The 12949-nt window shown below is 38.7% G+C and overlaps 1 protein-coding gene across 2 annotated transcripts in view; it reads right to left on the bottom strand.

The window, feature by feature from the left end:
• Window positions 1–8704, bottom strand: part of NEGR1 (neuronal growth regulator 1) — a 902823-nt gene extending 894119 nt beyond the window's left edge. For both annotated transcript variants that reach the window (XM_029230110.1, XM_029230109.1), the window contains exon 1: window positions 8376–8704. In XM_029230110.1, coding sequence (XP_029085943.1) covers window positions 8376–8551 — 176 coding nt within the window. In that variant the 5' untranslated portion in view covers window positions 8552–8704. The remainder of the gene's footprint in view (window positions 1–8375) is intronic.
• Between the last annotated feature and the right edge of the window lie 4245 nt (window positions 8705–12949).

The following is a 12949-nucleotide window of genomic DNA, read 5'->3' as shown; positions in this document are numbered from 1 at the left end:
TTGCATGAGAGTAAAGCGGTTTCCGAAGACAACAGAACACATTTTTTCCCATTGCCCTTTAAATCGTCCAAAATCTTTCAATACTTTATGGCAGTAGTTATAGTTTTAAATCAGCCCTATCTTATAGCTTCAGCATGGGCACTGGACCTGTGTCCAAACAACTTAGTGAAATTCAGTGAAGAGCAATTTACTTCTGTACCAAAAAGGGTTATAAACATCTTCCTTAAATTGAACAAATACCAGCTATCTGGAAAGTATAATGTATTGGCTTCTGTTCAAAAGAGCAACACTTAATGCTGGCAACATTGCCAAATTCCTCCTTTCCTATATTCCCCTTTTCCTAAAGAAAGTGATTAAAGTGATTAAAGTGATTAAAAGTGATTAAAAGACCAAGTTCCATGCCAGCTGGGTGCTTAAGAGCATCAAAGGTCCTCTGTCAGGATTCAGAACTTGATATGGCTTAGAAACTACAATGCTAATAGATAACCTCCTCAACATTATAAATCAAAGCCACATGACCACATTAAAATTCTATCAGCTGGTATCAATACTCTGTGGTTTATAAAGTAATGTTGACCTACCTCTGAGAGACAGAATGATACAAAAGTTATGCTCTGGTTTGGGGAGTGTAACTACTTTTCACAACTGAGAGTTATTCATTCAAAGCAAATAGCCAATCTCTCTACCTCTGTATCTTTATTGATTTTATTTAATTGAAGCCTTAGAAGAAAGGAAGAGGAGGCTCCATGAGTTGAGGTAGAAACAGAAAAAATGTCAGAAGGTTACAACAGATATTTTGCAATTTCGAACTGTTCCTGTTATCTGATGATTATAATTGCAAAGAGCAAAAACCTACCTATATAATTTAAAATCTTAGATCTTCTTAAAACTATAAGTACATCTCAATAATCTTACAACTGTATCATTGCATTCCAAACATTTTCTGCTGAAACCCACAGTAAAAAATATATATATATATATAAAATCTTGACACAGTACACACACACAAACACACAAAATAAAAGTTTAATTAAATGATACTTATCTTTATTATGTAAAATGCTTTCTACCCTATTTTAGTATTTTTTTTTAAATAGTTTTAGTATCCAGTACATTTTCTTCAAGACCCACTAGTAGATTGTGTCCTGAATTTAAAGACACTGAATGATTCCAATGTGTGTGTCTCAACCCACTAGGACTTCTGCAGGAATTACTTAAGGTAGAGACCACTGATAAATGGATTCGATAAAAAATACTTAATCACTATAAACACACAGATCTATCATAGTATTAAAGATATTACAATATTATTAAATTTGAAACAATTAATAAACCAAGGAACAAATACATTTAATCCTTCGCTTATCCTTCCAAAAAATTCATTAATTTAAAATATAGTGGATGTTGGCCTGATATATGCAAGGTTCAACGTTAAAGCCCTAGAAATAGATGAACAACAGTCACAGAGCTTACAAACCCTTGCGTTTTGACAACCAAAATGAATACAGTAAAAAACAGAAAGTACTTTAACAAAATGTCAAAAAACTTCTTACCACTATTAAATTTCTCCAACATCTTGTAAATCGTCGTATTTTTAGATACAGTGGACTAATTAAAATCCAATTTGATAATGATTATGCCCGTGTAGAAAAATCCTAGATTTTACTCTCTAGTAGTTTGGGAAGTTTGTTTCCATCGGTGAACTTGAAACACATAAAATACCTGACAAAATAGCCTGTGGTCCAATTTAAAGTTTCCTCTACAAAAGCCAAAAGGCAGGTAATATGATGTTCCAAGGAAAAACGGAGCAATACATTTTATTTTTTCGTATACAGAGAAAATGTCCATGACAATCTATAATGGATCAGCAAAACTTTGAGAAGAATGAGTTAAGCATGACTTCCTTCCCAACTCAGGAATCCTCTCTTGAGCAATCTTTAGAGGTGGTCATTGCATTAATTATGGTTTTAAATTACCATCTTTCCTGCAAAAATGTGGGGAAAGTCACCAAAAGTAGGACTTTATGGTGACTGCTTGTTTATATTGGAGCCAGACACCTACAAAATATCTTTTAGAAAGAATTTTGAAGCATGTAAGGGGAAGGTCACCACATCATCTAATACTCAGTTAAGCGGGAGAGTAAAAACAAATACCGACTAATAAAGCTTCCCTTAGCTCTTCCATGTTAGTGATGTGATGTCTATAATGTCTTAGTGTATGACATTTTGCATAGGATATGGTAGAAAAGTGATCTGATTTCTAACAAAAAGTTTCAAATGGCTTGAGAGACTAATTTCTACAGTGGTTATGTGTACTGTTATGATCATATACTTCATAAGAAACTGGAAACTTTGATTTGCTCTTCAGGTATTAAGCTACATAAAAGAAAGGCCTTTAATTCCTATTGATTTCAATAGTCAACACTGTAGGAATTAGTTCAGCATTTTGACCACATATCCACAAACAGAGTTTAGCCCTGGTTCTCTTTTGCTCAGTAGGGGGAAAAAACAAACAAACAAAAAAACGGCATTATTGATTCTTGCCAATTTATATTCTTCAACTACTTTATTTTCCCATGCATAGCATCTTTATATTTTTTCTTCTGAAATTAATTATTCAATCATATATTTAACTAAATATTTATACAATTGGTTTATTGTGCTCACCATATTCTGGGTGTGGACAATACCCCAAATATCCATTTTTCTTCTTCGTAATACGCCTCAGTGTTGTTATAGTTCTATGCCTACCTCCTTAAACAACTATTATATCCAGTTCTAGGAAGCAACATTTATGTTACCATGAGCAAAACAGTAATTCAACCCAATATATTTAAAATCACTGAAACTATTACTTTTCACCATGTATCAATCAGGGTTCTACCAGCAAAATGTAAACCATTCTGAATATTTAAAACAGAGGGAATTTAATGCAGGGAATTGATTGCAAAGAGGATGGAAAAGTTGAGAAGGAGAACACATGATGATAAGACAGTTCAACAGTTAGAACAGCAGGAAGCCATTGCTACTTTTAGGATGGAAGAACAAATGGGTGAGGCAGTATACAGAAGCCCAAGAGCCATTTATCCAGTGGGAGATGGAGACACTGCTGAACACTGCCCAAAGCAATGAAGGATGGGAGAAACACCTTGGCCTCTCACTCATCATATCCTCCCTTCTCCTAAAACTACCTTCCATTGGACAACCACAGCCTGAAGACAGCTGACATGGACAACTGGGAAATGCAGCCTGGGGATTAGCTTCATCATCTATCTCCAATAGCACAGCATAGGAGAAGGATGAAGGTTGGATCTGGTTAATCAGGCCTAGAACTGTCATATACAGGATGTGAACATTTCTCCAAACATTCCAAAAGTCAGGTATTTCAGAATTAACTTATCTCATGGAGCTATTTAATTGTAAATCCAATCTATTTAAAATAAGTAGTTCATTAACATATGCTTGTGCTCAAAGGCATACAACCACATGGGCTTATCAGATCTTCTAAACTAAAAAAAATTGGACAAAAATAAATTTATCTAGAAAATTTAAAAATACTATGTTGTTCTTTAATATAATGAATGATTGTGTATTAATGTATCAAGTAATGTGTCATGCTAATAGAACAGCTCTGCAAATCACTACAGGTAACACTGTAGCATTTTATTCCATATTTTGGAGTGCATTTTTCCAAAATGACTCAGCATGACTATCTATTACCACTTCTCCTTTAAAGAAGGAAAAAAACCTCAGAATTTTAAAAATATTTGTTCAATGACACTATTTAATAAGGATGTAGGTTTTTAAATAGTGCCTTAATGTTCTAAACTGAAAATGCCTATATAGTTGAACAGTACATTTGGAATATGTGATGTATCAATGTGTAGGGATGACTTAACAGATGAGTTTGAAGAGTCTCACTGAAGAGACTCTTCAATGATATTCCAAAAGTACAGTATAATCAACTCTATTGTTATTGGTAATTCTGCATTCTCATACATAAATCATTTACTTTCTTGTATCCAATAGCATACATTTTAAACCAAAACTAATTAATATAATCAAAAGGCAAATGTATTGGACAAATAGGCTGAGAAGTAATAAATGCTTGTCATATCCATTTATAAATCTACTTGTAAAAGTTTTGTGACTTCCAATGGAAATATCTTCTGCATAAATGTGCTCTATACTGTATGCTTGAAGCAAAAGTCTTCTGCCTTATTACAATATCATTATTAGGATCTCATATAACTTCCATTCAAATCTATTGCATTAAAATGACAAAGTTGTGTTCAACTTTGCTAAAGAAGATATCACATTTAAGAAAAGAACCTTCCTTCCTTCCTTCGATTAAAGCATGACAAACAGAGAATAGGATATTTTGAATTCATATCAGGATGGCAGCTTAAAATGTACAAAATTCATAGATGAGTTGAAGTAGAAACAGATGAAAGAACTAGCTTAAAAATGACATGTCTTTTTAAAAACTGGGATGATATAAATGAGGCTATTCCTTGCATTATCTCCAAAGAATATTAAACGTTTTTGGACATGTTAACATAACTGTATTTGTTAATAAGGTAAGAATAAAGTGACTGATTCACATTAAAGTAGCTTCAAAACTACAAAAAAAAAAAAAAGTCATCTGAAATTAATGTATTGAGCCAGAGCAGAATTATGTTCCCCTTGATTTTCTAGGTCTAGAAACACTGGGTCCTGAAGCATGACCAATGTGGTTCTAGCATCTCCTGTTCTTTGCTATGTCACCTCATGAAGCATTAACTCAGATCTTCCATGTACTTTAAAATGCAATTTGAAGACTAGAGAAGAAGTTAATTTCTCCATACACAAATTAACAAGCTCTGTTAAGCATAAAATAGCAATAAGTATTAAATGTGGTAGCAATCTAATATCTAGTATCTCATAAGTTAATGAAAATATTAATTTGTATTGGTAGCAAATTACAATGTATTCTAGACATCCATGCATTCATTTAAAGTTTAGGTAAGGGAAGTACCAAAGTTATTGTATTGAATAGATGCATCATTAAATACTTTATCAAGAATGTCCAAATACCTCATGTGAATCCTTCAGAGATTTATCAGTGAATATCATTATTAGAAATAAGGGACATTTTGACATTTAATATATTGCTTCACTAACCTTAAGAGGCAAAGTTAAAATGATAAGAATGTTGAAATAACTAAATGGAACTTCATTATAAGTCCTCTATTTAAGCCAAATAGAGAAGGTGATTTACAAAATGATAGATACAGTTTGTGGATCACAGAATGAATTCCCTTTTATACGATAACACCACTTAAGGGAAGTTTTGCTTTTCTTGATTCTTTTCTCTAAAACAGACATTCTGGCATTTAGGAGATAAAAACGTATGATTTGACCTTTAAACTTCTGTTTCATTAACGTAACCACAAGCAACAGAGTCACTGACTGACACGTTTGCACTTTCAGGCCTTTAGCACTTAGTTATTTGATAACTTTTATGCCACTATTTGCTTTTTATTAGAGATACTTTGAGGAATGTGTTACATTAAAAATAGAGTACACTGTGTAAAGCTTAATAAATGAATTCATGTAATTCAGTAAAGTGTTCTCTTGAGTACTAGATTTCTGTACTTTGACGTGAGGATGTGTATGTATTAGGGAAGATTTTGTTTTGTTTGTTTTGTTTTCTAATGAATTAGATAATTAGACCAAACACAATTCCAAGTATCCAAAGTGAAAACATAAACTATAACTCTGTGTCATTACTTTTGATGAAAAGTATGTCACCTGACTTACACTCAATTAGTCCTTAAGCTCTTCTGTACTGGTCTATGAAGAGAGCAAATACCAGTTGCAGATGAGTCAAGAAAAATAACTGACACGATTTAACATTTTTTTTAAGAGAAAGGATTTCGTATAAATATACACGTTAAAAGTGTTTAAAACCTGTGGGCAATGTAAAAAAGATAAAAAATAGGATACTCCCTAGAGAATTCTAGAAGTACTGTAAGCAAATTACTCTGAGTAAAAAGTAATGCAGATTGGATTTGTTTCATATGACAAAAAAAAAAGATTCTGTTTATTTTAAAAAACATTGTAATTGGTTAGAAACATTATTCAGAAGAGACAGAGGTTGTATTCTCTTTTAAAAGTTTAAAAGTCAAAAGTTCCCTAAACTAAGATATGACAAAACTCAGGATTATGGCATATAAATGGATGAGGTACAGTGCACACAAGTAAATGAGGACTGCACCAAAACAACAAACCAGGAAGGATATTGGTGTCACTAGTTAGAGAAGCTTCACTATTGGAAGCAATGACTGAACTAAACATAGGTCTCCTAGAGGCAGAACATGGGTTCAGTTATTTTAATAGAAACAAAACACCTAAGATATACCATTAAAAGACAAGCAGTCTATCAAATCCTTTAGATTGAAAGTGTTAATGCTCATTACAAATAGGCAATATGCTGCTACAAACATATAGATCGCAGCTCCAATGATAAGTGTTTGCAACCTCTAAAGATAGCACTTCATCCTTACTGTTGTTTAAACTTCCAAAACAAACTTAATATAAAGAACATAAACAAGGATTTAATTTATATCCTGTGTGTGACCAAAAGTTCATCTCTTTTACCAACAATGAAAGGCATTTTACTAAGTTATAACAAATCATTTGTTACTTTTGTATACATCCAGTGGCATTTTGCATTTACAGTAGAGATAGCATATATTATAAAAGCACGTTATTAATGTATATTAGAAACTACAATAGTATTCCAGATGAATTTGGACTCATAAGCATGTTTTAGAAGGTGTAAATCATTTACCACACCCAGATCCCAGATCATTAAATTTAAAATATATTGCATGACTCAAATAAAACATAGCCCACTCTGTTTCACCTTAGACATGCCACATATATTGACTTTGTGCAATCTGCACTTACAAGCCAACTACCACCCAGTGGAGAGAAAGAAGATCTTTCAGGGAGATTTGAGATATATGTCAGGTGGAAGTGTCATGGGGTGAAGGGAGGGCAATGGGAAATGAAGGAATAAGGGCATTTAGCCTTGTTTAGATCTAAGCACCGCTGATTATCAATTTATATTTTCACAGGAGAAAAAATGTTTCTAGAAGCTAATCTGCAGTGTTGTTTAAAGATAAAATTAGTCTATGGATGTTCATTAATGACAAAACATTTTGATGCTCAAGCTTGGGTAAAAGAAGGGAAGAAGGGAGAGTGAGCAAAAGCAAAACTTAAAATGGGAAAAGGGAGGAAAAGGGAAAGATGAGGGGATAGAGAGAGGAAAGAGAGAGACTGTGTGTACACATGTGTGAGTGACAATGTGTGGAACAGTGAAGTAGCGTGTGCCTTTTAGACAGTAGAAGAGAATCTGAATGTGAAAGTGGTTGTTAGGGAGAGTATGGAAGTGCCAGCATGTGTGAGAATGTAAAACGGTATGTGAGGGAGTGTGGTTAAGAAAGAGAGATTTGTGAGGGTGAGAAAATGGTACTGGAAGGGGTTAGAGGGAACATACGTGTGTCTGACAGGGATGGGAACCGATATGAGGAAAGAGATGGGAAATCTGAGTCAAAAAGAGAAAGAGAGGGAGACAGAGGGAGACAGAGAGAGAGAGAGAGAGAGAGATCACAGAACAGGGATATTAATGAAGAAGAAAAATGGGGAACGGAGAAAGGTAAAGAGTGGAGAAAAGTGGGTTAAATAAGAGGTGAGAAATTAGAGTGGTGGAGATAAAAAAAAAATATGAGGAGAAAAAAGGGAGGAAAAATAGAAAAGGAATGAAAAGAGGAAAAGGAAGAAGGGGGGGAGATGGAAAAAAGAAAAGAAAACGAAGGGAGAAAAAGAAAAGGGAGAAAGCAGTAAGAGGAAAGAAAGAAAACTGAAAAGGGAGAAATTGAGCCTAAGTGTCCAAGTGAGAGGGAAAATACATAGGAGCAGGGAGCCAGCCATCAGTTTGAAAAAGTCGCTTAGGCTGCAGTAAAATAGAAACAACCTGATAAACTTGTCAGACTCTCCAAGAGTACCCCATGACAATAAAACAGAGACCTTGTGAATTTAGTTTCCAAGTGGCACCTGCCCCTCTTAAACCTCACACTTCACTCATCCCCGGGCTACCTGTCGTTCCGGCAAAGTGCTTTAGCATCACCAGTCCGGCTTGCTACCTGCCCCGGGGTTAAGGGGCCATGGCTCCACGCAGAATCAGCAACCGAATTTCCTGAAATGTAGTCTTTTGATAGTGATCACCACCAGCATCATTACTTGGTTTAAAAAGAAGGCAAGAAAGGTGGAAAGAGAGACAGAAAGACAGACTGAGACAAGTACGAAAAAGCACGACGTTCTTCCTACCTAAGCACCGCCGTGTCCCCTTTTCTGACCATCATGTTGTCCACAGCAGCCCAGGGGAAGTCCACACTCTGTCCAGCCGGGAGGCAGGAGGGTAGCAGGCAGCACAGGCTGAGGAGCACCGCCGCCAGCCACTGGTTCGAGCAACAAGCACCCTGCACCAACAGCATCATGTCCATCCCTGCTAGGGCTGCTCACTCTCCAGCAGCTTTCAGCTCGCACTCCCCCACCCCCTGGTGCTGGCTAGTCTTCCCGGGAACCAGGCAGCGCGCCACAGGATTTTTTTTTTTCTATTTTTTTTTTTTTTTTAATTTGGTGGATGGGTGGGTTTCTTTTCTTTCTTCCCCCCCACCCCCCTCTAGTTGTTGGGTGTTCTTTCTCTCTTTTTTGCCTCCCCTCCTCCTCGTCTTTGCTTTCCCTCCCTCCCTCCCCTCCCACCCCCTAGCACCACACTACACCTCCTCTCGGTAGCTTTTGGCCGAGTCCGGAGTATGGCTAATTCTCGGGCGGCTCGCGCACTATCTAGCGAGAAGGCGAGCGCGCCGGCGAGTGAGGGAGGAGGAGCGGCGGCGGCGGAGGCTGTAATCGCGGCTGCACCCTCAGCAGAAGCAGCGCGGGGCGCATCGGCGGCCGGTGGCCCCAGGCTCGCGCGCGTTGCCAAGCGGCCGTTTCCTTAGCAACCCCGCCCGGAGACTGGGGATGCAGCAGGGAGGGGGGAAACGAATTGGGGCGGGGGGGGGGGGGGGGGGGGGAAAAAAAGAAAGAAAACGAAAAAAAAAAAATCAGGAAGAGGTATATCACAATTATGCAAACTGAGAGGAAAAAAGAGATGCATCGGAGACAGAACGCTTCCCTTCCTGTCATACGCACTAGAGTGATGCTTTGCTAGAAAAGTCTCCTTGTCGGGGCTGAGGTGAACAGAGCAGAGGGGCGCTTTGCTTTCCCTCTTCAGTGCGTTTTACCTCTTGAGGCACCGTAACTTTTAAGTCCTCCAAGTTGTGGTCGGCGCCATCATGACGCCAGGGACTGTGAGGTGTTGTTTCTTTTCTTTCCAATCTCGCCGGGGCGGCCGCACTACAGTTGACAAGCGGCCAACTAGTTCACTCTTTACCTCTTTTCGGATATAGGTAGGGACGGTGACGGGGGGGAGGGGCTGCTTTTTGAGGGGACAAGATGGGGGTGCTTGCAAGGCCTGGCGGTAGAGCAGCTGGCGCGTCTAATGGGTCAGTCGCTAAGGATTGGACGGCAGTCCCCCTACACCCCGCACCTCGTGCATGTTGACACTAAATTGTGTGTGTGTGTGTGTGTGAGAGAGGTATAGTCAAAGTGGAGAGCGCGTGGACGTGTGTGTGAGTGTGTAGTAAGCGCGCGCCCGTGTATGCGCGCGAGTCAAGCTCGCGGGGCCTTACGCGCGCGGCACGCAGACGCGCAGGGAGGGGCAGGGAGGGTCGTGAAGGGATGGAGTCGGGAAGAGACTGCAATCAAGCGTTTTAATTGTGTGCAGCCAGGCAGTCCTGTTATGTAAGAGGCAGTTTAACCCGTTTGAGCCTATCAGGCGGAATTATCAGCGCGTTCGAATCTAGGCAGGGCAAAGTTACCGGGTTTAACGAGTCACAGGTTTATATTTTTTAACAGCCTCCAAACCCGTTTGGATAGGCTTCCTACTCCGCGGCGCAGAGCGGCTACCCTCTCTTCTTACGCCGCCGCATCCACGTAGCAGCTCGCCCCTACGCTGCGAGCCGCTGTCCTGGCCCAAGGCAGAGTGAGGTGCTGGGCATGGGGCCGCCGCCTACCCTTTTTTACTTCTTCCCTTCTTGAACTCCTTTCCAGATTCAGGATCCTTTAGCTATTCCAGTCCATTCGCAGATCAATGCGAGAACCGAGGCTAGAGTCGATAGCAGTTACGCCGATCAATCTTGCTCAGTGAGGAGTTTGGGAAGCAGAGCGGGGAGGTGAAGGAGAGAAACAAGTAATTAAAAAATATGCTCACCCCTCCCCTTCCTCCAACCCTATCCCCCTTAAGCAGTCTTGGAAGATTTTCTTCGGCTGACCCCAGTCCTTCATCCCTTGGAGGAAATAAATACAGCAAAACCTCGCACATCCCTAACTCGTTTTCCATAATGCTAGCAGGGTCCTTTGGCAAAGCGCAGAAGCAATAATCTCTGCAGGGGTCAGCCTCCAGCTGCCTCCCCAGACTGAGCTCTTTACGAGGCAGGCAGGGAGTCGTTTTGCTTGGCGGTAGCGGTGCTCAGAGTGATTTTTATCGCAGTGCATGAGGATATATGGGGAAAGGGAAAGGCTCCCATCACCTGTGACCACCCAGACTGACTGATCGAAGAGCCCCTAACCAGCATCACCTCTCTGCTGAAGTGACAAGTGACACTCCAAGGCCCGAGCCGTTTGCAGCAGGAGTTGCTGCTGTTACTAGTATTCAAACTTAACTCTCAAATCCGGCTCGGAAATTGAGAGTGCGACAGTATTCAACCGCGTTTTGAAACATCAATAAAATGTTAGTCATTTGCGGATGAATGGAAACATTTTCTTTACCGTCTGGTATGCTAGGGAAATAATTGTCAAATGACAGACTCTTGCTAATACTGAAGCCAGATACCTAGGTAACATTGTTGTCTTGTTAACTGCGTTTTTCTCTCTTGCGTGGTACACTAATGGATAAAGCTTAAAATTATCTAGGGCAAAGGGGGGATTAGAAGAATCGACATGTCGTATACATAGGCAAAACTTCGCAGTATTATTTAGTATTTTCACTAGAAATTATCTAGATTCTATTGAAGAGAAGCAGAAGGCACAGCTTCCAGCATTGTGACTCAGTTTAGTGCTATTTTATGCAGGGATAGGGTGGCAGCATTTTCTAGTACAAGCTGTGAAAAGCATCCTTTTGTAACCGCTGTTTCTCAGAGATCTGACATCTTCAGTGAGGAGGGGGGGAAGGAGGGGGGAATCTGTGACCAGGGATGGAGCTGCGCAGCAGTTTTAATATGTACAACAACCCTTCAGGCTTGTGAAAGGAAACTGGGACCACTTCTCTTTAAAGGCAAAGAGTTTATTTTCTTTATTTCTAGTTTTTATCTCAACTTCCATTCACTGATCACAAAACACTTAAATCTCACAAAACCCATCCAGAGGAAGCAATAATTGAACCTAGTTTATAGATGCATGGACAATTGGAAAGCTTATTTACATGTGCATCACTATTATTTAAAGTGAGTGCAAGAATGCTGAGTGGGGTAGCCTTATTACTGCATGCAGTTTCACTGTCCTTCTGACTGGGAAGGGAAATGATTTTCAAAGCTTTTATTACTTTCTTTTCTCCTCAACCTTTCTATGGGCATATATCTGAGAGGATTTTACAGGGTTTCTAGTATTTGCTTTTGAGGTCCTAGATTTCTTTCAAGCAGAGACTTAAATCCTATAAGTCTTGGCTCCTGAGAGAAAACCAGAACAAAAACAAAGAACAATGAAATGAAGGAAAGAACACCTCCCAGCTCAGATAGCACATTGTTCCTTAGTAGAATTTTTGTTTGTTTGTTTGGTTTTTAATAAGTATTGAGAATAGGTAGCAGCATTGTTGGAACATTTTAGATAATGAGGGTTGGAGTGGGTATAGTACGATAATCCCTTGGTCAGAGTTTTTAGGAATTGACATTGGAATGAATTACTACTACTACTACTTCCTCTTGAATCATGTGCTCTTACTTTTTTTCCAAAGCTCAACTTCAAATATTTGAAGAAATGTGGTGACTAATATTGAAGGAGAAAGGTGGAGCCTGACTTTAATAATTGATTATGCCTTTAACTAGACTGGTTTACACCCCCTGTTTTTCATGTCCTCTGACCTCAGGGGGCTTGGAAGGGTAATGTTGTAAGGAAGATTCTTATGCTTCTTTTGTTTAATAAACTTGATTTTTAATTGACAGTGTAAATGAGATTATTTTGGAAAAAAATTGAATATAAATTCAGGTTTATTTTCTGATAGCAAGTAAACCCAGATACATCTTTCATTCTATTACTGTGTAGGCATGAGAAATTTTAGGCAAGATAGGTCCCAGGACCTAATCAGAGCTAATGAGAGTACTTTGTAATCCCTGAAAGAGTCCGTCAGGAAGCCCTTTTAAACAGGACATATGAATAATAGCTCTTAAACTTGGGCCATAAATGAGTCTCCATTTGAATTAAACTAGTTTAAGCTTGGAGAACCTTGCCAACTTAAACTGGCCTATAGTAGTGATTTGCAGGTCGTTATGAGAACTACAAAGCTTGGGACATTTGTTGGGGGGGGAGAATATTTCTTTATAGAAAGGTTTCTCAACCTAGGCACTTTTTATGGAATTATAGTTGATTTACATTATTGTATTAAATATCAGGTATGCAACAAAGTGATTCAGATATATTATATATTATATATATATATATATATATATATATATATATATTCAACCACCTAGAACACATTCCACAGGCAGAGTGTGGGCCATCTCAGAAGTCAGGAGGCCCCAGGGTATGGGGTGGTTGGTTTTTATGGGCTGGGTAATTTCTTTTTTTTTTTTTACTTCCTAAAT

Source organism: Monodon monoceros, unplaced genomic scaffold (genome assembly GCF_005190385.1).
Source record: "Monodon monoceros isolate NGI ecotype Baffin Bay Population unplaced genomic scaffold, NGI_Narwhal_1 Super_Scaffold_18, whole genome shotgun sequence".
In the NCBI taxonomy this organism is placed as follows: domain Eukaryota; kingdom Metazoa; phylum Chordata; class Mammalia; order Artiodactyla; family Monodontidae; genus Monodon; species Monodon monoceros.
This window is presented reverse-complemented; position numbering and strand designations above follow the sequence as displayed.